This window comes from Meleagris gallopavo, chromosome 1 (assembly GCF_905368555.1).
Source record: "Meleagris gallopavo chromosome 1, MGAL_WU_HG_1.1, whole genome shotgun sequence".
Lineage (NCBI taxonomy): Eukaryota > Metazoa > Chordata > Aves > Galliformes > Phasianidae > Meleagris > Meleagris gallopavo.
This window is the reverse complement of record NC_139404.1, coordinates 170,835,465-170,862,207: the sequence shown is the minus strand read 5'-3', so window position 1 is coordinate 170,862,207 and position 26,743 is coordinate 170,835,465. Positions and strand designations below refer to the sequence as shown.

The 26,743-nt window shown below is 36.3% G+C and overlaps 1 protein-coding gene across 12 annotated transcripts in view; it reads left to right on the top strand.

Annotated features, from left to right (window-relative positions):
* NBEA (neurobeachin) overlaps window positions 1-26,743 on the top strand; it is a 469,696-nt gene that overhangs the window by 367,533 nt on the left and 75,420 nt on the right. For all 12 annotated transcript variants that reach the window (XM_085216030.1, XM_085216022.1, XM_085216029.1 and 9 more), the window contains 5 exons: window positions 480-597; window positions 1,328-1,430; window positions 8,078-8,193; window positions 17,157-17,269; window positions 26,414-26,554. In XM_085216030.1, coding sequence (XP_085072156.1) covers window positions 480-597; window positions 1,328-1,430; window positions 8,078-8,193; window positions 17,157-17,269; window positions 26,414-26,554 — 591 coding nt within the window. The remainder of the gene's footprint in view (window positions 1-479; window positions 598-1,327; window positions 1,431-8,077; window positions 8,194-17,156; window positions 17,270-26,413; window positions 26,555-26,743) is intronic.

Here is a 26,743-nt window from a genome sequence, read left to right as displayed (position 1 = left end):
CTTTAGAAAAGCTTCTGTGTCAACATATTGTTCTAGCTATTTTTTGCACTTATTAATGGAATTTAGAGAGCTCTAATTTATAAGTCTGAAATGGATGTCAGTAGCAGACTATTTTGGTTGTGCTTTGCACAGCCTCAGAAATAAGTCTGCTATTCAGCACGTAAGAAAATAATGAGGTGGAATTGCAACTGTGTCCATGATTGTTGCTTGGTTGTAGAGTTTTGTGTTTTGAAGAAAATAAGTTGACGTGACTCAAAAAAATATACCTTAGGAGTACCAGGTTACTCATTGATATTTTTCTAACAGCTATACCTTATTGCATTTTAAGACCTTTTAAGGTCCTATTTTAACTAATGGTTTTAAATATTAAAGAAATACAATTACCTGTACTACACGGATGGTTAAAATGTAACTGTGTTTTCGTGAGTGTTGTGATGACACTATTCTACCAATAATGATCATGGTCTCTTTCTTTAAAGGTCCTTGCCTATACAGAAGGTCTTCATGGAAAATGGATGTTCAGCGAGATTCGGGCTGTTTTTTCAAGACGTTATCTTCTCCAGAACACAGCTTTGGAAGTGTTTATGGCAAACAGAAGTATGTCTTTGTTTATTGTGTTGCAAAAAAATGTTGATTAATCTTAGAATTTGTGCTTCCTTTGGTAAAGTGCTTATGTTTCTCTTTAATGATATATTGCATTTTAAAATCATAGACTCATAGAATCATTTGAGATAGAAGGAACTGTTAAAGGTCGTCTAGTCCAACTCTCCTGCAAAGAGCAGGGTTACCTACAGCTCCATCAGGTGCTCAGAGCCCCGTCCAGTCTAATTTTGAGTGTCTCCAGGGATGGAGTATCCACCACATCTCTCGACAACCTGTGCGAGTACTTCACTATCTTTATTGTAAAAAAAAATAAATTCTTACATCCAATCTAAATCTCCCCTGTTTTAGTTCAGAACCATCTCTACTTGTCCTGCCAAGTCAAAATCAATCCTATAAATCAATCTCACTGCTTCACAGAAAGGCAGAGCACAGATCACTGGAATTCGTAAATTCTACGAATGTTTGATAGAAAATTCTCTTTTCCAGTTTCACTTCTTTCCTCTTTCTTTTTCTTTTTTTCTTTCTTTTTTTTTTTTTTATTGGAAATGTTTTAATGAAATGTCTACTAGCGAAAAAAAAAAAATCCAAAAAATAACTCTGGGAGTGAAAATGTTTACCTAACTTCTCTTTGCAAATAAAATCCAAAACTGTTTTAATATATGCTGGTGGAGATAAAGATTTTGCTACATGGTTTACTAGTCCTTATTTTCTTTTCTTAATTTAGCTTCTGTTATGTTTAATTTTCCTGACCAAGCAACAGTGAAAAAAGTTGTATACAGCTTACCACGCGTTGGAGTAGGAACCAGCTATGGTTTGCCACAAGCCAGGTAATTTGATTAAAATAGTTGATATGTTCTGTGTTTATTATATTAAACACATGATATCTTTATACTTGTGAATATTAAAACATTATTCCAGGGTAGTTTGAGAAACAGTACTCTTTACTTAATATGTGTTTTGTTATTGCAGAATGGAAATGAAAGTATTCTAAATTGGATTTTGCATTCTTTAAAGGAAATACACACATCCTAGTGAAGGAATGAAATAAAACTTGTATCTTATCTCTTCAAAGTCTAGTTTTCAATCAGATTTTATAAGTATACCACAAATGATCATCCTTATTGTGTCTTTAATGAATAATACTGAAGTAAACTTGACTAGTTTACTGAATGAAAATTATTCTTTTATACACCTTCTCACTGCCAGTTTATGTGAATGTATGTGCATTTTACTTATTTATTCATCAGTACAGTGCCTATTTTGAATTTTATAAATTCCTTCTATTCATTAGTTTAATGAGTTAAGATTTTCTGTTTCCAAAATTAAAGATCTACATTTTGGAAAATATCAACTGAAGTTCAGTTTTACAGATTTTCACTTATTACAGACAGCTACAGTCTTCATTTCCTGTCTCAATATCAAATCGGCCTATGGTCAGAAATAAGAATCCTAATTGTCAGATCCTATTCGAGAAAAGCATTCATATTTCAGTGTTGGGTAAAATGATCTTTATGTGTACCTCACTGATCTGGGGTTAGATATCTTGCTGCCATTTTTCAATTTGTTTCAGTGTTTGTTCAAACCTAAAATCATCTTTGAGAGTGCATAACCAGAAGTTTGTGAATGCTTTTTAGATTCAGAATGAATTGCCAGTCAAAATAAAATAAAAATTAGAAAGAGAATAGGCAGCAGGAAATTCAAAAAATATGGTGCCTTGGGTTCAGATCTCAGTTTGGCTTGGCTTGGCCAAAAGCTAAAGACTTAATCATCAGTGTGCAATCTGGGATGTGTCTTTCTCATTCTTTAAGTCATTTTCTACAGATTAAAAATCCATATTTTTCTTGTTTTATACCAGTGCAGAATGTGGAAATACTCTGTAATGTCAAAGTATTTATAGGATTGGGTAACTATTTCTTTTCCAGCTGAACATCATTCCCCATCATAAGCTGAAGAGTCTCATTGGTGCCTATGTAATGCTTAGACAAACTGCCAAGTTTCTCAAGTTTTCACTGAGATCAAGGGGAAATTGAGGCATCTCTTTGGAAGGTGTATCTTGTTAGCATTTACATTGCCCTTGAAAACCTCAAAATAAAAGAATTGCAGTCTCTAAATGGAAAGTAATAGCATTCTTTTCTGAAGAAAAAAAAAAATAAACACATGTTCTGGAAGAAACAAAATGCAAATGAATCAATCAGAATTCCATATCTAGTGGTGACTTTTTTTTTTACTTCTGAAATTCATATCCTTTGTGCATTATTTATTGAATAATTGTCTGGAGAAGTTTGTTGATATGTAATTATTGAGAAAAGTTTCTGCTTCACTATTATGTGCAGTTATTTCCATATTTTTTTATTACAGTTCAATTTGAAGCAAAAACGGGCTTGTTAGCCTTCAGAATAAATCTAGCATATGCGTTGTTTTTCCTTTTTGTTTTTATGTAATCACTCTATGATTTATGCACCATAAAAGACCCTTTAGTCATGGCTTTTCCTTTACTTCTGTCTACATACTCTTTGTGTCTAGAACTGCAGTGAAGTAACTCAGTGAAAATCTGGCTCAGTAACAGTATTAACTACAGTTAATCACAGAATCATAGAATTACAGAATTATAGGGTTTGAAAGGTACCTCCAGAGGTCATCGAGACCAACCCCCCTGCCAAAGCAGGTTCCCTACACCAGGTCGCACAGGTAGGCGTCCAGGCGAGACTTGAATATCTCCAGAGAAGGAGACTCCACAACCTCCCTGGGCAGCCTGTTCCAGTGCTCCGTCACCCTCACCGTAAAGAAGTTCTTACGCACATTCGTGCAAAACTTCCTATGCTGCAGCTTATGTCCGTTTCCCCTCATCCTGTCTCCACGTACCACTGAAAAGAGACTGGCGTCACTGCTATGGCCGCCACACCTCAGATATTTATAAACCTGGATCAGGTCCCCTCTCAGTCGTCTTTTCTCAAGGCTAAACAGACCCAGTTCACTTAGCCTTTCTTCACGGGGGAGATGCTCCAGGCCCTTCACCATCTTTGTGGCCCTCCGCTGGACTCTTTCCAAGAGATCCCTGTCTTTTTTGTACTCTTTTTTGTTGGGGAGACCAGAACTGGAACCCGTACTCCAGATGAGGCCTTACCAGGGCAGAGTAGAGGGGGAGGATCACCTCCCTCGACCTGCTGGACACGCTCTTTTTAATGCACCCCAGAATGCCATTGGCCTTTTTGGCCACAAGAGCACACTGCTGGCTCATGGCCAACCTGTCGTCCACCAGGACACCCAGGTCCCTCTCTGCAGAGCTCCTTTCCAGCAGCTCATTCCCCAGCCTGTATTGGTGCATGCAATTATTCCTCCCTAGGTGTAAGACCCTACACTTGCTTTTGTTGAACCTCATCCGGTTTCTTACTGCCCAGCTCTCCAGCCTGTCCAGGTCTCGCTGAATGGCAGCACAGCCTTCAGGCGTGTCAGCCAATCCTCCCAACTTCGTATCATCAGCAAACTTGCTGAGGGTGGCCACTATCCCCTCATCAAGATCATTGTTGAAGATGTTGAACAAGACCAGACCCAGCACAGACCCCTGGGGGACACCACTGGTTACAGGTCTCCAACCGGACTCTGCACTGCCAATGACGACCCTCTGCGCTCTGCCAGTCAGCCAGTTCTCAACCCACCTCACTGTCCACTCGTCTATCCCACACTTCTTCAGCTTTGTTATAAGGATGTCGTGAGAGGCAGTATCAAATGCCTTGCTGAAATCAAGGTAGACTACATCCACTGCTCTCTCCCCATCCACCCAGCCAGTATTAATATTTTGTTTATATTACGCTATAGTTTCACTTCCCATTAATATGTCCAGAACGCTAGTAGGAGTTTTAAAAAATATGTGCATTTGTATCACAAATGTAAACACAAATGGTGAGTAGCCAGCATCTACTCAGGGAACTGTTACACTGAGTAAAACATCAACATTTGCTATGCCCAGTTTTCCAGGTTAAACTGTACTTTAAAATATTTTAACAAAAGCATAACTTTCAAGTCGTTTTGCTTAAATTCTTTAGTTTGATTTTTTCACTGGTAATAGTTTTTAAATTTAAAATTAATTACATTATCATAAAATAATTGCAATTCAAGATGGAAGCAGTCTGAAGGAGTTAATGTTTTAATGAAGCAAATCTGTGTATTTTAAGTGTATTTCTATTTTCACAGAGAAATCCTGTGACTACTAAAGATGGAAGAAAAAATATTTATGATCTAATAATACAGACTAATAGAAGCAGGCAAGCTGGTATTGCTTCTCAAGACTGTTAGAGAACAACCATTCTGAGCAAATCTCCAGTTTGCCTCTGCTACCATTCCTTCCCTTTACATGTCTAATGCTTTTATTCAACAAAGCATCCAATCTATGCTCAAAGTTACAGAGAAATAATTATGTCCTTAAAATTATGAACTATGTCCATTTCTACCACTATTTCCCCACTAAACCATTTCCCTTAGTACAACATCTACACGTTCCTTGAACACCTCAGGGATTGCTGACTCCACCATCAACCTGTGCAGCCCATTCCAGCACCTTCTCAGACCACACTCTCAGATAAGAAATTTTCCTAATATCCAACCTGAACAACCTGGTGCAACTTGAGGCCATTCCCTCTAGTCCAATTGCTAGTTACTTACATGGGAGAAGTAGGGTGACCTCGCACCTTACCACAATCTCCTTTCAGGCAATTGTAGAGTGTGATAAGGTCTCCCCTGAGCATCCTCTTCTCCAGACTGAACCATCCCAGTTTGTCAGCCACTCTCCATAAGATTTGTGCTCCAGAGTGCTCACAGCTTCATTGCCCTTCTCTGGACATGCTCCAGGGCCTCGATATCTTTCTTGTAGTGAAGAGTGCAAAATTAAGTACAGCACTTAAGATGTGGCCTCACCAGAGCTGAGTATAGAGGGACAATAATGTTTCTTGCTGAAGGAAAACATATAATTTAGCTGGGATGGTAACCATGCTTAACGTGAACTCAGCACTGCCACTTTTTCTGCATCAGTAGGTTGTTGATGAATTTCCAAGTCTGGTTGTATACATTGGGATTTTGGAAGGTACACGATTGGGAAATTATTTGATCTCACTAAAGAATAAAAGCATTCTTAGAGTTTTGACTGAAAGCAAATGTTGGTGAGTTTCTTGCCAGAAGCCAGGTGCTACATCCAATGAGATACGTAAGGATTGATGGTATCAAGTTAGATTGTAGCTGTTAAAAGTGATTGAGAAAGGGGAACTGATCATGCTCCATGTGTGAGATACAGAACATTCCTTCCCTGAACAAAATATTGTTTAGTAAACATAGCTAAAGGAAATAAAACTTGGAAAATTGGATAATCCCATCAGAGGGTCTTCTGCAGCTTCCATTTTGAGGAAGCATTTCACAGTTCTCCAGAAGCAAAGGAAATACATTTGTTGTTGCATCTTCTCATTTCTGATGGCATACAGAAACAGAGAAATTGTTTGATCAAAGATGGAATAGTTCAGCAAGACACGAAACAGTGGGTCTTTCTGTGTTAACTGAAACAAGCAGGCGTGGAACCAATTTATTGCACATATTTTTTTCCAGACTGCTGAAATGACTTCAAATCTTTCAAACAACTTAGAAAACAAATAAGGAGCTTTTTCTCTATAATTTGATTTTGTAGAGAGTTCACCTAAATCAGTCTTTCAGATGTGAAGCAGTAACAGTTCATAGATTTGTAAGACTGATAGATTGCTGGTGAAGTCTAAAAGCACATACTAGGTTATACTGATGCATATACTTTTGTTTCATTGTTACAGAAACAGAAATTCTATGACAGAAATGTTTTGCAAATTTAATTATCTCTTTAGTACTTTTATTTCTGTATTTATTAATTTGTGTCCAGCATTAGTCATAGTTTACTGGGAACAATAAAATTTTGAGAGCTCCATTGTAAATCTGTTATTCTGTGAAACACATCATAAAGTGTGATTACATTCAGATAGTTCTTGAGATAGATTGTTCAGAAGCATAATGGAAACAAAATATTTGCAGTGCCTTCTGTCTACTAGTGGAGTGTATGCACAATTAGCTGGCAAGGCCTTATGCACTGCAGTTTTTAGATTAAAATAAAAACTGAAGAAGAAAAAGAAAAGCAAACATACACTCACATGTCATTTTTGTATGCCTAATTTATGAATTTAAGTGTAGTAGACACTCACAAGCTAGGCACTGACCTTTTAGACATATAAAGACCTATAATTGTGATAACTGTTTGTTCATTCCAATCACATTTCAATAGTCATCCTTTTAACTGGGAGCAGCGTATAGTGCATGTATATGTATACGTGCAAATATCTTTATAAGTAGGTGTTCGACATTTTTGTAATCGCTCCCTGATTTGACACCTTGAATATGACTTTGTTTTAAGAGACTACTCAGCATTCAGAGCCCTGAAACAGTGCAGTTAATATGTCTAGAGGGCATCTGAAAGCTGAAACATCAGGTGTTTCTAGTTACTCTTGGCAAGCTATATATATAATGTATTAAATTTATGAATAGGATGAACTTTGAGGATACTTTTAGGAAAAAAAAAAACAACATACAAACATTTTCTCTATTTTGATCAATTTAAAAAATGTATGTTTCTTAAAAAAAGTATTTGAAGACATGATTTTTTCCTCCTTTCAAATATTTTCCTTGTCTCTTCTCAGCAAAGACTTTTTTCTTTGGAAATGAATTGTGATCAACGAAGCTATCCCTGCTTGTTACAGATTTTTTTGGCACAGTAGTTTGGTTCTTTCTCCCTTATGCACTCATCTAATTTATAGACAATGTGTGGAAATTAATTATCTTAGAAACTTCAATTTCTTTTCCCAATTTCAATGAAATGCAATTCAGGAGTTATCATGGAGAGATGGGCAGGTGGACACGTGTGCAGATAACTGAATAAACCTGGATTTTTTCAGAAAGCAGGCTAGAAGTAGAAATCTTGGAGGTTACTAGAATATAGGAGTAAATCGTGGGTAAGGACTATGGAGAAGGCGCACAAATTGTGGAGTAAATATCTTTAACCCATGTGCTGGAAATATATGGTGCTTTAATATCTATCACTCACCTTAATGAACTTATCTCAACATGTCTTTTTGAAATAGGGAAATGGCATGCTTCTTTTATTCCTGCTGGACAACACAGGCACCAGGAGGTCTACAGTTCCTTTTGCTTCCAGTTTTTTTAACCAGATTCAGAACAAAATAAACCACAAAACACATTCTTCTGAATTATTATAGTGTTGTAGTTCTGGTAAAATAAAATAGAGATATTAATTTTAGTAATTTCTTAAATAAGGGATATAGTGTCTTCTTGACTTCATTAAATGGAATAAAAAAACATCTGAGAGAATCTGAAATTAATCACACTAATAATGCTGTTCTATGTCTTAGCATTTAATGGGGTTTTAAAATAATCATTCATTAAATGTATTTTGTAGGAGAATCTCTCTGGCCACTCCCCGACAGCTTTATAAATCCTCCAACATGACTCAGCGCTGGCAAAGACGAGAGATATCTAATTTTGAATACCTGATGTTCCTCAACACTATAGCAGGTAAAGTTTCTGACTCTTTAATCCTTCATAATATGTTTATGTTTGTCAAAGTCTTAAGCACTGTGACTTGATAGAACACACTCATCCCTCTGCAATTCAGCTGCAGTTTTATGATAGATTCTGAAATACACACATTGCATTTTCTCAGAAAATGCACAACCTATCACCAAGGCTTTAGATTCATGTATTGTTGTGGAGCCTGTTCCTTGCTCTCCTGCCATTTCCTCTGCTGACAGCTTTGTCTGAAGCTTTATTAGAGTCAACAAACCATTGCCAGAGAATGTCTGGAAATAATAATGGGAAAATGTAATTTTGCTACTTCATCATTCTCAGCAACAGCAACAAGACAGCAGAATAACAACAGTATTCTGCCTAGTACAGATGTCACCTGGATTGTGGTATGATTAGATTACAGCATCTTTTCTCATTTAGTTCTTTGAACTGAAATATAATATCAGATTAGGTATTTAAAATGAGAAATAACTGCCACAGACATCCATTCGTTACTGGCAAAAGAAGAGTTTTTCTGGCAATGGTTATTAATTAGACATTCACAGTGTATTTTTTTCCTTTTGCCTTTTCCTTTTCTATGTATTAACTTAGGCAGTACTTTTAAATGTGAGAAGCAGCAATTTTCTAAACCATATGCAAAGATTTCTAGAATATAGTGTATTGTTAAGATTCCTGCCTTTAGCGCATGTACTGCTTATCAACCTGCCTGTCGAGAGGCTTCTCAGACAATTCCCTCCAGTGAGCTTTAATTTGAAGCACAAATTAAATCCCACCAGGCTCCACATCTCGTATTCTTACTTGGTCCTGACTTTCCTGCTTGAGGTTATCCTCTGTCCAGACAGAAGACAAATGTAAGTGCAAAACCCCACAGTAGCACCCATATGCCCATTACTGTGACTAGTCTAAGCTGAGTCACTGCGTTCTTCCCAGTAGGACAGTGGCAGAATTCACCAGCTGTCAAACTCACTTTCTTTAAATCTTTAGGCTTTTGCTTCTGTGTTTATATGCTAGCCATCTTCTGTGCATCCAGGCTCACAGACATTAATAAATGTGTCATCAGATTATCCCAGTGTGATACAGAAGTGTTACCAATGAATGGCTGGAAATCTGAGGGCATGTTTACCTTGCGTAGTGGAGTACAAAGCAGCATCCCTGAAGCTACCGGAGGCCTGGACTGGAAAGTCTGTACAGTGCAGTTGTATGCAGGCACACCAGTCTGGCTTCAGAGCATTATAGCCACAGTCAGCACAGATCTCTGCCTAAGAAAGGAGCCCTGTGGAGCATTTATTACCTCTGGCACTGGGCCATGAAAATGCTGCTATCCTGGCTCTGGACACTGGCTGCATCCAGCCGCTCCATATCTCTCACATATTCACTGCCCTTCTGGTTTTTAGGAAATTCAGGCAGAGCCTCACAGGCTCTCTGTCCATGTCACCCAATCTTGGAGGGCTTGCGGGAGAGCTGGAAGTTATTTAAGCCCTCTCAGCCTCTTTCCAATGCGTTGTCAACAAAACTGCCTTCCACTTGTAATTTCATATGTTTGGTTCTTCTTTAAGCAGCGTCTAAACTCCTTAATGAGAGGAGACGAGCTAAGCCAATATTTGATAAATTACTTTTCATTTTTAATCAGTTTAAAAACTTCAAGGTCATTTATTTTTGGGTACATCACCAATGCATCAAAACCTGAAGACATCATTATGCTTGAATTCAATTAGGAATTGCAGTGATACTTACAGCAGAATATCCATCAATAAACAAGCTTCAGCCTGAAGGGATCCCATCAGAATATCTCAGAGGTCTCAAGAAAAATGCTTTTTCTTTTTTTTAAAATTTCTTGTTTGATATAGTGCTGCTAGGCAAGCTGTATAGCCAAACACCTGATTGCTCACATAAAACAAGTTTCTCTTAATGTCATCTAGTATTATTCATCTGCTTTACAAAAGTGTAGGCTTCCATATGCATTCCAAGTTTCATGGTTTGGAGGATTACTGGCATATTCTTCTTATTTTTCTTTGTGAGCTTGTATTGCCTTTGAAAAAGCTTACAGCAGCTTTGTCAGTACCTTGATAGTGTCTCTCAGTGACTCAACACATCTACTTTCCAGCAGACTTTTTGTTATCACTCTCTTATTGGTAAACTTCTTTTGTTCATGTAATCTCATTGTTGTTCACTGTATAAACTCACTTCTCAATACAAGAGCATTACCTGCCGTATAATTGTTTCAGCAAAACATGATCAAATTTAAATTTAAACTTTGGTAAAGGTCATATTTCCAAAAGACAGGGAGGTAAATTTGAGTGTCTAGGGGAACTTTTCCTTGTCACAAGGAATATCACTTATTCTGATTGTTATTTCAAAGCCATCTGTATTGCTAAGCATTTGCAAATGGATCCTTACCAGTCTATGTAATTTCTGTCCTGTCATCATTTTCCAAGGTAGCAGTCATCATGTTAGGTGAGGAAGAATCTACCACTGTACCCTCTCAAAATATTTTTGAAGGATATATAAAAGAAAGTGAGATTCTTGGGAGCTAGTCTGATAGTGTTTCAGTACTTTGTGCCTATTTTGAAAAAAAAAGAAAAAAATGAATCTTTTTTCAACAGTTGAGACTACAAACATAACAAAATAGAATTCAGTTGCAAAAATTATAATATCTATCTTCATTGATGCTATCCCATAGAATCTCACGATGTTTAGTTTGAAAATTAGAATAAAATTTACTTATAATAGCTGAATCTCCTGCCAGCTACACACATACAGACAAAGACTTTATGAATAACTTAAGAAATTTAATACTGGCTGAAACCCAACTCGCAATTCTACACAACAATAAATTTCTTTTTACAGTTTGGAAGAAGCTCTAAGATAGGAGCAAAAATTTAGAAAATTATTTTTTGAAAGGACAACCTATTTCTGTAGCTGAAACTGGCTAGGAAACTGGCTACCCAAAATATATGAAGATCATGGAAGTATTTGGAAGCCTAGTTTTGGACTACAACTTTTTATTTAATAGCATAATCTTGTTTAATAATATCATTGGTTTTAGCCATTGAAAAATACGTGCACCTTAATTTTTTATTCGTCTTGTCAAGTAGCTCTTACTGGTTTATTCAGCCAGTCTGAATATCTGAGCCATAGTGCAGTCACTTATCAAAGTAGATGCTTTCCACTTAAGAAATGTAGATCATTTGCTGGTAAGTGAGAAATTTGTATTTTTTTTTTTCTTCCAAATAAGTAGAGATCCACTAACAAAGAAGTTTAGTACTCCTTTTTTGCCAGTTTTAGTAGCTTCCTTTCTTCTTAAATGGTGCTTAACTGGCCTTTAATACTTTACAAAATGATAAGAAGCTATTCTTATTTTCTTATGCCCATTTTCTGAAATTATTCAAGGAGAAGCAGTACTGGAAAAGACATTCACAGAATCACAGAATCACAGAAACACCAAGGTTGGAAAAAACTACAAGATCATCCAGTCCAACCATCCATCCATCACCAATAGTACTCACTAAACCATATCCCTCAACACAACATCCAACTGTTCCTTGAATGCCTCCAGGATTAGTGACGCCACCACCTCCCTGGGCAGCCCATTCCAGTGCCTGACCAGTCTTTCAGAAAAGCAGTGTTTCCTAACATCCAGCCTAAATCTCCCCTGGCGCAGCTTGAAGCCATTCCCTCTAGTCCTATCACCAGTTACAAGAGAGAAGAGGCAAACCCCCAGCTCACTACAACCTCCCTTCAGGCAGTTACAGAGAGCAATAAGGTCTCCCCTGAGCCTCCTCTTCTCCAGACTGAACAATCCCAGCTCCTTCAGCCACTCCTCACAAGCCCTGTGCTCCAGGCCCCTCACCAGCTTTGTTGCCCTTCTCTGAACCCGCTCCAAGGCCTCAATGTCTTTCTTGCAGTGAGGGGCCCAAAACTGGACACAGTACTTGAGGTGCGGCTTCACCAGAGCTGAGTACAGGGGGACAATCACTTCCCTGTTCCTGCTGGCAACACAGTTTCTGATGCAAGCAAGGAATTCAGAAGTGAGGCTTCTGATGCCAACTCATTTTGCTTATTTTTGACGTGCAGCGGGGTCTTTTCCTACTGTCTTTTACCTGCTTTTTAATGTTGCTAATCATACGGACTTGGTTGATCCCAATAGAACAGAACTACTAAATAACTCAATAATCTATCCTTGTATCTCTTAAATATGTTTGTCCTAACAAGCATAGCCACTATGTAGACTGTAAGATCTTCATTTTAGTGTTTAAAATACTGAAGTGTCCCCTTGGAAAAATCCATCTTTCTATGATGTTTTTAAGATTTTATATCACCCTGTTAGCACATCTGAAACATACCTTACCTTCATTTTCAGCTTAACTGTTTCTGTTGTGATCTCTGCTCATGACTCAATAACTGTCTAATTCTATCACAATTTTTTTTCCCTGGATCATTTCCTATGCAAGGATATGATTCTCACCACTTGTGCTAGCCTCATTTCTTATTGCAAATTCAGTTCAAATTTTATCTTTCTTTGTTTCCAAAACTCTGTAGTCTTGTTTCAACCTGTTTCACTGGTCCTCTAGCCAACTATTTTCTCATCTCCTTATTCTTTTTCTAAGGTCTTCACCTCTTTCATGCACTCTATGCTGACTTGACCATATTTCATCATGTTTACAGCCCTGTTTTTTCTTTTTTTCCCAAAGGTAAACACTGTACTCTGCTACTTATCAATCAGTCTCAGTGTTATACTCTCCATGCCCCTGGTTTTTGTCCTGGCTGTGTAGATGTTCCAGGCCACTTTCCCCTCCTCCTATCTATTCCTTTCCCAGGGATTCTTTAGTTTTGAAGGCTTGGGAGCAGCAATGATACACTAATTGTCCATTCATCAGACACGTAGCAAAAGGCCTTATTGCATGTGTGTCAGCTGAATGCTGCGGGTGATGTAGGGGCCATTTTTATTATTTTCACTTTTATTGAATTTTTGAAATTATTGAAAAATTATTTTGAAATTATCGAAAAAGTGCTTAAAAATAACCCCACTGCAGCAAATGAAAGACTGGGCACAAGAAGTAATTCTCTATGTTTGCAATGCCCACTATTTTAGGTTGAAATCTAGTTTTGAAACCTATTTCCCCGTAACTAACTGATTTTTGATACTTTTCTCTTTTCAACCTGTAGTGTATTAAATATGTGTTTGCATTTGTATTTATTGCAATTTTAATTCTTTTAAATCCTACCTGTCACAGCTCTTGAAAGAACTGGAGAATAATTATATCCATAATTTTTGTAAGTCATTTCTTGTAGTGGAATAGGATTATTTTTTAAAATGTGGTGGAAAAATATGACATCTTCAGTCAGGTAATAAATTCAGATGAACTTCTTCTCCCTCCTTTTTTTTTTTTTTTTTTTTTTTTTGCCTGTTTAGCATCTTCCACTTTTTTACTCTGTGATGTACAAGCCCTCACTGGTTAATTATGTATATATTTAGCTACTGCATGTGTTGGGCTTATTATTGTCATCTAATTAGATGTAACTCGAACTACTTGCTTCTAGAAAAATCATTAAAAATTCTTTCCTAATGACCTAGAGATGACAAAATGTCTGTAAAGTGTGAAGAAGCAGACAAGCACAGGAACATCGCTCTTAAAGAGTGTTAATCCAGATGCTGCAATCATCTAATTAAACAATATTTTGCTGTCATTAACATTTTCACCAAGGAATTGCAGTTATAATTTCTTTGTCAGCTGTCTCTAGCTCACTTTACCTTCAAAACTAAAGTGCCATATAAAAACGTTAAATTGGATGGTTTAATTAAAAAGTTTTTTTAATGAAGAAACATATCCAGTTATTCTGAGAACTCATTTACTATGCCTCAGTTTTATTGTTCAAGTAGATTAGTGTCAGAGGCTTGCAATATTTAATATTCAGACTTTAATATTAATCTCTGTAAGCCTACTTGGTAAGAAATCTGAAGCTTCTAAAAAGGTATAGTGACTACCAATAGTAGTACAGGTTACGTTTTATGTTTATTTATCTAAAGGGAAAAAAAAAAAAGATTTTTGCAATTAAAGAGATGGCTGAATATATTTATCTGCTGACTTTTTACTCTGAAAATGACCATTAAAAAGTCAGAAATGATCAAGAAAACATTCCTAAGAAAGTTAAACCACTAATATTTATGCATGTTTAGAATTAGGGATTTGTAGTTCCATTACAGCCCTAGATCACTGTCTTCCACTCTGATAAGCATAGATGTGTGGTCCTACCTTGTCATGTGCTTTCGGTCTCCTTTCACAATTTAAACTAGGGTCCATTGCTTCTATTTGTTGATATTAAAAATAAAATTGTTGAAGGAAAACAAACTTTTTTACTAAACAACTTAATGGTTTTTCTTAGTAGCTAATCTCTTCATGATTTATAAATTCTGAAGGAGGTGAGAAGTAGATATTTTATTTATTTTATTTAGACTATGGTGATATTTTCAAACCTAGAGTCAGAAGTACTATATAGTATGTAGCTAATCCTGTCCAAACTGCAAGATTATCTTCTTCAAATTATTTCTCACTATGGAATTTTTTTTTAAAAGCACACAAATTGCCGCTAACATGGAGCTAATTCCACAGGATCATTTTCTCATGTGACCATACTTTAAGTATCCTGTCAGAATCGCGTAGCAAAGGAGAACTCATGTACGGCAGCTAGAGTTGGGATTGTTTTTTCTTGCACTATGCACTTATCTCTGATTTTCCCATGTAAAATTGGAACAGAAAGCCAAAATTTCATTGATGGAATTTATTTAACTTGAAATGAAGTGAATGAAATAAATGTTGAAATTAAAAGAGATCTCAATATAGAAAATATCTGTATAGAAATCAGTGCTTTTGAATAATCCTAAATTTTCTTTTAAGAATTTTGCAAAAGAATGTTCTCACCTTTTCAGATGTTTTTGCAAAGCATTTTCAAGATCTGTTTTCGTTACCAGCTTTTGATTCTGAAGAATCATCATTTTTTTGCTTGTGCTTTTATTAGACTATGCTCACTTCCATCTTTTCCTCAATCTCAAATTTCTTTTAGTCTGCTGTCTAAATAAACATAAACAATTCGTGTAAGGTAAATGTGTCCCTGAATTATAAGTGAGATAAAAGTATACAGTAGTTAAAATTATTTCCTTACATCCCAAGCTTTTTATGGACTTGTTCTTATTTTCTTTTTGGAAACTCTTCTGTTAACTTAACTGGGGATTCTGATGGAGAGAAAAACATTTGTTGTGCAAGGATACACTTGTATAGAGGCCATATTTTATAGAACCTTGTGACGATGTCAAGAAACTGTATAAATTGCATTGTCATTAATCCCTTGCTAAAGCTGAAAATAATACTCTGATTTAAAAGACACAGAAAAGGAGACGGACTTAGCTTACTTAAAGATTTATGAGAAAATAAACAAGCAAAAGATTAGTGTTCTACCAGATACTACCTTTCTTTTCTTCCTTCATACAGGTAAATTATGCTTTATTTCCTGATTTAATTGATAATAACAATTTATTGAGTCCAACAATGGTTTTGCATTCATTCACTGTTGATATTATAGAAGTATCTTTGTTCCCATCCATGTTCATTTGTATGTTGTACATAGTGCTGAGACTGCTTTTTTAAATGTGTATTTACACTTAAATTACTTTTTTTTATATTCCTGTGGACACTTGTTTTCAAAACACAAACAACAATGCAAAATTGTTAACAGTGAACACCTTTTCCTTTTCCAGCAAGACTATATACAAAATAGAAACAGACTTCATGTTCATAAACTTCTATTGAAAAAATAAGGTGTTTGTAGAGCAGTATAAGTTTCATATTTCATTAACGCAGAGCTGATTTTTGTGTAGAATTGCACATGCTACTCTGAACAAGGAAGTCTGTGTTTTCCTGTGCCAGGTTTTTTACCCTAGGAATCTGTCCAGAATCTGGAAGGAAGCAGTTAGCGAGACAGGGCTGTAAATCTGCTTCAGGACTGGGAATTGTTAACCTGGGTTATTTCAGTCTGCTAATTATATTACATAAATGCACACACATATATTTATTACTTGATTTTGTTTTTTAATATTCATGTTGCATATTGTGTGATTTCCAGTAAATCGATATGGTGGATGGTAGTGAGCAACTTCGTTTGCCTTATCAGTGAAATGTTAGATACTACTAAATAGCAGTTGGCACAGGAGTAACGACCTCTTCCAAACACACTTTTCTTGGGGATGAACTCATAAGTTTCAGTTCTTTTCAGTTGTTTTTTTGAAACAATCTAGAGATGACTTTTGCATATTTGGGCTTCTGGGATCTCAGTAATGTTTCTTCCATTATGTTTGGAGAAAGTGGCCTGGGGCAGTCAGGTCCATTTTTAAAAATGGTAAAATGTTTTTTGTTTTTCAAACTGATTAGGAAATAGTGTTAAAATAAACATGTATTTTTCCACCTTCAGTTCTGCAATTACAGAGAGTTCTCATCCATTCTTTAGCAGAAAAGCACTGTGGGGAATAACAGAATAATATACTTGAGGACAGATCCAGATTTGCAAGCCTTGAATACACCCCCTTCTTGTTGGACTCTCAGTCTTTACCAACCAATCATATTGTATACAGTTGATTGAAAAATGATACTCTAATATTAGTTTTAGATTTTATCACTTGTACTGTAGAATCAGATTCATGGAAATAAAAAAATAAGGTACTTATTGGCATATGGTGTTTTTAATTGATTTTGAAATATACTGTTCTCTTTATGTTATGCTGATGTCTGTGTTGACTTTTGATTCAAGAGCATCTAAACAACTACTTTTGTCTGGTAAATTTATGCCTGTTTCTATCAAGTGGGATGAATCAGGAACATGCAATGCAATGAATGCAACTACTGGGTTGCTTTTCAGTTGATACCATCACCTAATTCTTAAAACATTTTCTTTCTTAATAGGACGAACATACAATGATCTGAACCAATACCCTGTATTTCCGTGGGTCTTAACAAACTATGAATCTGAAGAGTTAGACCTGACCCTTCCAGGCAACTTCAGGGATCTTTCAAAGGTATGATTCAACTCTGTTAAAGGCACTTAGCCATCCTTTTTAGCAATAAATGTTGTTGTTTTATTATTTATATTCTGTTTAACAAGTAGATCTTTATATAAAGTCAAAAAAGTATGTATTAGAGTTATATTTTAGAATCATTTTATATTGAGTCTCTACATTATAATATTTACGTGACCCTGACTGATTCAGTTCCAAACCTGTAACTCCTCAGTGCCTTTGGACTTCCAGTTCCTGGGTGCATCAGGCCCTTGATCCCACTAATTATCTCCCTCACTTCATGAAAACTGATCCAGTGGAAATAAAGAATTTGAACTAATTTTTCACACTGTTGCAGGGGCTAGACCGTAGTAGCAGCACTTGTTTAATAATTATTCATTAAGAAGTACTTATGTATTTTAGAATAAGGACTATCTGGTTCATATTATTATTCGTGGAGGGTTTTTTGTCCTCCAACCAAATTTGGACAGTTAGTTCCTTATAATAATACAATTCTTATTTTATTTTCCTAATATCACGACACTGTGGTCTATATATTCACATCTGCTACCCAACTTGTGCCACCAGGCTGATGAAAATGTGTGTCCTAACCATACATGGCAGAATCACCTAGGAGGGCTCTACTTGTTCTTCTGGAAGAAGGACAGAAATAGTTTGGATCTGAGTTTTGGGTAGAGTATTTCCTGGTTCGTATCAGCCAAGTGCCTGTACCTTCTCATCGGGAAAGGCTTCGCAACATCCCCAACATGAGGTGTCTGTTGTATAGGCATGGCAACTTTTTTGCATCCTAGACTTCTCACATCTGTGGTTCTTCAGCCAGGAGACAGAAGTTGCTCATGCACTTCGAGTAAGGCTCAGAACTGCAGAAAGCTGTCACTTGGTGGCTTTAGGAATGAGGCTAGAGAGAATCAGATGACCCTCAAGGGTGTATGCAGCAGTCCCTACATTATCTGCTTCAGTTAGGGATGAGAGTTTTTGGTGTTCCTTTAAGTCTGCTTTTCTTTCCTCCTTTTCCTGCAAAAATCTTGGGCAAATAGGTCCCACCCTGCTTATCCCATAGACTTGCATCTCTGCTGTACTTACAGTGCCTACAGATGTGTTTTTTAACTGTTCCTTAAAGCCTGCTTTTGTGAGATTTCCACAGTAACTTGAGTAGTACTTTATTGCAAAATAACAAGAGAAGGCATATTAAGTTTCCTCTCCCTTTCCTCTTGGGTGAGTAAATAAATTTGCTTTGTTATTTTTATTTTTATATTTTAAGAAATAGAAATCAAACTACATTAGCATATGCCTCAAGTGTAGACAAGTTGGTTGAGACACTGCTTATGTTGTAAGAACTTTGGCCGTTTCACAGTATTATAGGTATGCTTCACAAATGTGTTTTTCACTTATAAAATGTCATTGTAATGCATACCAGGAACAATAAAAGGAAATCTACAAACATGAATAGAGATCAGCAAGAATCTTGTATGGGCTCATTTGCTAGCATATATAAAAACATTTCTGTTTAAGAGATATTAATCATGATAAACCTATCATTAAGACCCTTACACTTTTCAAAATCCTTCTAATTCACTTCTTTCTAGTATGAATAGCAGTGTGTGTGGTGAAGGGCAACAAGATTAGACTGTGTCTCATGAGTCCTTCATTAGCTACTCGGTTTTGGTTGAATCCAAATTTTTATGGCAGCCTATTAAAGTATATAATTGCAACAGGAAGCATGGTGATAGCTGAGTAGATATGTTTTCCTCATGAGTTAGTAAAGACTCATTATGGAATTAGTGCATGTACAGTTTATTAAGTATCATCGCAATCCTGGTAATGCTCTCCTTTAAAAGGAAATGTGAAATCAAGTCCCTATTTATTAGTTTCTTTCACAGTCCATGCAATGTGTGCAGCAGTGTTTTGCTCGAGGAACTTTTCTTACACAGTTTGATAAGTGCATCCTCTTATTAGAAAGCTACTGGTGGTTTCTTCTGGAAAAGCCTGGTTCTGGCCACTTTGAACAAATCTACATAGAAGTGGTTTAAGCAGAGCAGTCTCCCCTTTCAGGCAAGATCTGGGCTGCATTTATTCCATGGATGTCTGAGAAAGCACATGTGCAATCTGTAAAGTGTTTTGGGAGCCTTCAGGATGAAAGGGGTGTAATTGCCATTTTTTTTCCAGTGTTTATTACAATAACATCTGATAGCAGTTCCTTAGGTTTTATTTCACAATGATTTTAAAAGGAAATATAGATTAATGACTTTCTGTAAAAGGCAGTGTCCAGTTAGTATGAAATGCAGTACTTCTGTGCACTTCAGCTGTTACGCGTTACTTGCACCCTGTTTCAATTCATGCTTTATCAGTAGAAATCTTAAAAATCAGATCCAACTTGAACTATTTCCTTTGCAGTTCTGTTTTAATTTTCATTCTTGTCCAATATCTGTAAGTAAGCCCCTTCTTTCCTCAATTGGGAGGTGAAGCCTGGGCAGCCTAGTGCTTAAAAACTGAAGCCAACCATTTATTATTCACATTACTGAAACTAAGTGTACCACCAGGCTTCAGTCAGACCTCTGGAGCAGGTACACACAGTGTATTTTCCACAGGACCTAGTTCCTTTTGTCACATTTTACCCTGCAGTGCTTTCCTGCAGATCTGATGGCAGCTCAGAACCTCCAGCTAAGCTGCTGATGGAGAAAATCTCCTTTGTCAGTTCCTGACCTTCTGTCTTCCCACACGTTTGCCCTTCTTGGGTTTCAAAAAGCCTCTGTCCTTAATATTCAGCAATTAATATGCCTCAAACAATCTCCTGAAGCTAGAAGAATTCCAGCACTACTACATGCATCGTAAAAGCCGTCCAGAGCAGTGAAATTAAGTGTGATGCCATTCTATCATGTTTTGTTTTGTTTGTTTAAAACATCTTTCATAGTTAACTATAGATATAAAATCTAACATTTTAAAATTACTCATTTGTCCATTGTCCCACAAGGTTCCAGTGTCATTTGTGATAATGGAATATAAGTCTTTTGAAATATTTTAACCTCTGATTACTAGTCTTTCTGTATAAAATATTACACACCACCTTTGCATCTTCACAGATGCTAAGTGAATATAAACTATAAATGTAGTTCATATGTTTTGTGGAAATGAAATTAGATGTGTTCAGTTTGCCTACGATGTCAGTGACAGAATAAAACATATGCCTTTTGTATTTACTGAAATACTGAAATATTTGCATTTCAGCAAAGCAGTCTTGAGCGTATAACTTGTCCATTTCTTCTGTTACATTTTATTCTGGCTTTATGTACCACTCCTTACTGAGGCACCTTTGCATTTGAATGTTGTTTGTCCTCTCAGAACAATTACATTTAAGTTTAAACATTAGTCTAAAAATGCTGATACCCTTTTTCTTTGAAGTGTCTGGAAATTCCCTTATCAAGAGATTTTTTTCCTTGTTTCTTTTTTTCTCTCTTTTTACATAAAATTTGAGATTTAAAAAATAGGGCACATGGTTATTGAAGGTGACGTAGCTGTAGGATATATTGGACTTTTCATTTGATTAGACAGCGTAGGCTCAAGTTTTATTCATTACATATACAAGGTTAAAGGTTATATTTATTGTTTGACAGAATGAAAAGCTAGTGAAAGAGGCTGTTATAGATACATAGATTATCTTTTTACTATCAAGCAACCCTGTGATCTGCTTATTTTCTTCTTTACTAAGATCTCCTTTGGAAAAATACCTATAGTGGTAAACATTTGTACACAAAATGTATATGCAGCCCCTATTGTATCTTGAATTTTTTTGTTTATGGTTTTCATGCAAAGTACTTAAGATGTGACATTGTTTGTGCAAAATTGTATGACTTTTACTCCTAAATTATACTGAATGCATGAGTTTGACGTGCTTCATTGTCCCTGCTCATTAAACTGTAAATGGGAATTTCTCCTCATTTACTTCTAGTCATACATCCGTTTAAATAAAATGATTTCTTCACCAGGCAAAGTAATACTAGTATTGACGTGTACGAGATATCACACGCCCATTCACTGAGTGGAAAATTTTTATTTTGTTAATATAGAAGGTGTTTGACTGACGGGTGGTGATAAGCATAACCACTTTTTCTTATTACTGTGCCATTTCAAGAAAAGGAAGTGATAAAGCCCCAAGGCTTCTAAATGTAATAATGCAAATGAACGCGTCGAGGTGTGAATATTTCAAGGCAAACCACACTTAATACTTCCTAAAATGTGTATGCTATGAAATGGAGTTCACGGATATCAAGAGCCACTCTCACTGAAAAAATTAAATCAGTTTCTGTAACTAAAACTTCCCTCTTTACCGTATGCAACTCAACCACCAAAACAAAAAATATTTTGTTTCTCATTTGGGTTAAGCCACACAACTGCACATTCCTTTTCTTAAATAGAAAGTTAATTTACCAGGTGAAATTCTCATACTTTGAAAATGCCAGAAGTCTTATGTCAGTTGATAGTTTTGAGACTGCCAAAGAAAAGCTGTTTTTAAATTTGGATAAAATTCAAATTTATTATAAACTTTAAAGTACCCTGCTGAGATGCCCTACTTAAAGGTTGATGTTTATTGTTGTTATTTCATAAAAAAAGCAAACACTCAGAAAAAGCTCTCTGTATTCAGCTAAAACCAAATAAATCCAAACTCAAAATTCCTTTTTACCGTTACAGTTTTGTGCAGTGCATGAGAAAAAGAGATAAACAGATAAGGTAGCTGCTGCATGAATTAGAGTCAAGATAAGCAGCATATTTCAGTGGCCAGATAAATAGGATGCTGCATTCAGTTCTGCTCTCATGAGAGAATGTAGTTCTATGAAGATAGCTGGCAAAACAGTAAATATTACATGAGCTAGCATAACATGTCCAGTGGATATAAACACTAGATGTATTGACAATACACTGGTTCAAAGGCCAGATCTCTGAAGAGATTAGCCAGATAAAAAAAAGAATGACATGAATAGAAGTGTGTTTTTAATATTAAAGTAAATACTTACTTTATATTTAAATGTGAAGAGAAGCATGAAATAAACAGCAACCTTTGGTACATCAGAAGTGAAGTGACCAAATAGACATTGAAATAGAGGGAGATGTTTTGTGTGGTTGTAAAAAAGAGTGTATTATAAAAGCTTTTTAGGAGAAGCTATATTATTTGGTATAAGCCCTTGCACATGAGTAAATGATGCGTTTGGTAAAAACATTTTGTAAAACTTTAGAGAAAGAACTTTTAATTTAAGGTTCAGAACAATTTGTCTCACTCCAATTTAATTTCCATATTAGTCTTGTCATTAAAATAAAAGAGAGATATGATCACTTTTAGCGCATTTTCAGTGTGTATGATTTCCTACATCAGGAGAGATAGAAATGTTTGTGGAATGGCAAAATTAACCCATATATCCTGAATCCCAGTCTACCATACAGATCACTGCTTCATCCAATACAGTATCTCCAGAGAAGTCAAGGTGGGACTTCCTAGCTAGAGAAAAATCTCCATCTCCCCTGCTTCTTTATCTTTTCCTCCATTCCCCTTCCCCTTCCCCTTCCGCTTCTCCCTCCCCTTCCCCTTCCCCTTCCCGTTCCCCTTCCCCTTCCCGTTCCCCTTCCCCTTCCCCTTCCCCTTCCCCTTCTCCTTCCGCTTTCCCCTTCCCCTTCCCTTTCTCTTTCCCCTCCCCCCTCCCCTACCCTTTCTCCTTCCCCTTCCCTTTCTCCTTCCCCTTCCCCTTCCCTTTCCCCTTCCCTTTCTCCTTCCCCTTCCCCCTCCCCTTCCCTTTCTCCTTCCCCTTCCCTTTCCCCTTCCCCTTCCCCTTCCGCTTCTCCCTCCCCTTCCCCTTCCCCTTCCCTTCCCTTCCCCTTCCCCTTCCCCTTGCCCTTCTCCTTCCCCCTCCCCTTCCCTTTCCCCTTCCCCTTCCTTTTCTCCTTCCCCCTCCCCTTCCTTTTCCCCTTCCCCTTCCCTTTCTCCTTCCCCTTCCCCCTCCCCTTCCCTTTCCCCTTCCCCTTCCCTTTCCTCTTCCCCTTCCCCCTCCCCTTCCCTTTTCCCTTCCCCTCCCCTTCCCTTTCCCCTTCCCCTTCCCCTCCCCTTCCCCTTCCCCTTCCCCTTCCCCTTCCCCTTCCCTTTCCCCTCTCTCTCTGCTAGGAAAGGGTAATTCCCACAAAATATCCTTCAGAAAGGTTTTAACATGAAATTTTCCATCTGTGAGAGAAGCTGGACAACTCGCATGATGTTTCACCTAAACAGTCCACTTTATTCAACAGATATTTTGTGCATTTCAGCATTTTCCTTCAAATGAATCCTAAAGTAATTGAAAGAAAAATGGATTCTGACTCTAAAAAGAATTTTTATGAGGATGAAGGTAATCTTCAGAATACAGCTTTTTAGGTTTATCGTTTAATAAATTGAACATATGTCTTCTGAAAGTAGATTATTTTAGCTACTTGCGCAGGCATACTTTACATAAAGTGGGAATGCACAATCTTGTAACCTATCTTTTATCTTCTAAATTGAAATAACACTTCTCTCTCAAGAACCTTGAAAACATGATGATTTATTTACATTATGTTTTATGTGTCTTCAAGAAAGAATTGTCAAGGTCTTGAGAGAAAATACCTTTTCCATATACAGCCGCACATATATACATGTGTATATATATATATATATGCACATATAAAAATAAGTTACTTAGACTCAAAGGCTAAATTGCCATTAAAAGCAATATTTTGGTAATATACAAAATAAAACATTTTATAATTGATTTGGAGCATCATCTCTTCTAACTACTGTAGAAGAGATGTACTTGAACATCTCTTCTAACTACTGTAAACATTTTACAGTAAAAAAAATCCCACATAGTTGATTTGGTGATAGACATCTAATCATTTTCAAATATATATTGAAGTACATGGAGTTATGAATTTCAACCTTGCCATAATCACCATATCCCTTCCTTGTAGTGCTCTCAAGTACGTGTGTACAATAACATTATGACAGGTTGTGCCTCTCTTGTTCATAGGTTCAGAATTCATTGTAGCACAGGGCAAGATACACCTTCACAGCGAAGGAAAGAAATATTCTCAGAAAGTTTTTCCATTACAAAGTGCAATCTCACAGATTCATCTGCCGTTTTGTATATCCTTCTCAGAGGGGGTGAACATTTGCTGTAAACAGACTCTGGTGTGAATTACTGCCTTAGCTTTGGAAATGTTCAGCTGGGGACTGGAATTTGTTCTGGTGGAGGCATGGATGTAGAGTGTCCTCGGGGTGGTATTGCCAGATACCATCCAGTCCACAAACCAACCCAGAACCCCCAAATAATTTAGTGAAGTGCACATATATCTGCACAGTTTGTCAGCCCAATAGGAAAAGAATGTCTTCTAATAAGTTACTCTTTCAAGAAAGTCATTGGACAGTGATTTTAATGTATTGGCAACCTACGTGCTGCAGTAATGCTGGTGTGTTTCCTGAAAGTGGCAGGATGTGTAATCAAATTAACAAAAACACCAATATTTATTTTATTCTTTTTCCAGTAGTTCCGAAGCAAGCCTGGAAACTGTTAGGGAATTGCTCGTATTTCTCTTTCAAGAATGTTTTGTGAGGTCTTGCAGTGCAATCTGCATCAGATAACACTGATCCTTAGGGATTACTTGTACATTTTACACGTATGAGAAAGCTATTAACATCTCCATGACACAGCAAAGTATTAAGCCTCAAGAGTGTTTCATGTGAAAAATAACAAAATCATTGTGCTTTTAAATGTAACTTTTCATCAAGCGCTATTTAAAAACAAGCTGTGGTATTTAAAATTGGAAATCATTAAGTTCTAGGTCAGTCTTTTTAACAGTCATCTCAAAAAACATAGCAATAATAAGAATAAAATATCTGTAGACTTAGAAGTGTTCAACTACATACGTAGTGCAGTGAAACACAATGATCTGAACTTGTATTGATAATTCTTTTCGTAGATTTTAACTCAGAAGAACTGTGCTTTGGAGTGAAATGCAAGAATAATTGTTAGCATTTTGAAAAAGATCAAAATATTTATTTTCAGGTTGTAATTCCCTTAATAACATGAATTGATAATAGAAATTTTAACTGAGTACTTGAGAAATTCAAAACAAGTAATTATTAAACATTGTAATAAGTTCTATAGTTTGGAAATGTGTTCTCTAAGTATTAAACTCTGTATGATCGATTAATTCTATTAGAAAATCTAATATATGAAGGTTCTTTGTATACAGGTATTAGATAATACACTACTAATATCTCATCTGTATAAACTGATTTAAGATCACTTTGCATTTATTTCAATACTTTATTTAGTTAATGTTGTATTTCCTTTATCCCAGTGCCTTTTTATCACGCAGTAATAAATAGATTCTACAATAAATAAATTGAGATAAAGTACATAAAAAAATTATAGAAAAGAATGCATCAACTGAATATGTGTGTCAAAATCATCAGTTCTTATTACTGTCTTACATTTCGTTTTTTTTCCCAATTTGTACATAACTGCCTGTTATGTATAAGGAGAATGGACTTAGACTTGGTGAATAATTTCCAAGCTTTTGTGCACTTTTTAATAAAAAGCTTGTTCATTTCTTCTAGTAACACCTTGCTTTGTTCAGTCAGAAAGTAAATCCAGTCTTGCAGGGCTATGCATGGATTTTAAGTATTTCTGCTTAGGATCACCAGACACCACCAACAGGTCTGCATGAAATCTTTTCATCATGAACTGCGCATTACAAAGTATCCTGTGTGAGCAAAAGTCAGTTTTCATTAGCTGTGTGATTATGGTGAATGACAGCAACAGAAATATTAGTTTGGCCTCAATGCATTTTAAATGCAGTTTTAGAAGTCTATTTCCAGAACAATGTTACTGAATTAATTGGGAAACAACTTTTTGAAAGTTTGCAGGTACTGAACATTTGTCAATTAAAATAAGGAAAGTCTTAATGCTTTTAGTACACAAAACCTTTGAAATACAATTCTAAAATTACAGCAATCTGAAAGAATTACTACAGCATGGAATGAGTTTGGTTGCAGAATCTCATAGGTAGCAAATGTTAACGTAGAATTAACCCAGGACATGTCGGGCATGCTGTCCTTCAGCTGATGTTTGCCCTCTTATCCTTTTGCAGCCTATTGGTGCTTTGAACCCAAAGAGAGCGGTATTCTATGCAGAACGTTATGAGACATGGGAAGATGATCAGACTCCACCTTACCATTACAACACCCACTATTCTACATCTACTTCTACGCTGGCTTGGCTTGTTCGTATTGTAAGTATTTCTAGATCCTGATTTTTATTAATAATTTACTTACAGCATCTCTTCTGTCAATTACCTCTATATCAAAATCTCAGTGCTCTTCACTAATTTAAAAGTCATGTATACTATATGTACTCATCAGTAGTCATCAGTTTTTTGTTACCCAGGCAGTCTGAAATATATTTAATTTTGGCGGTGTAA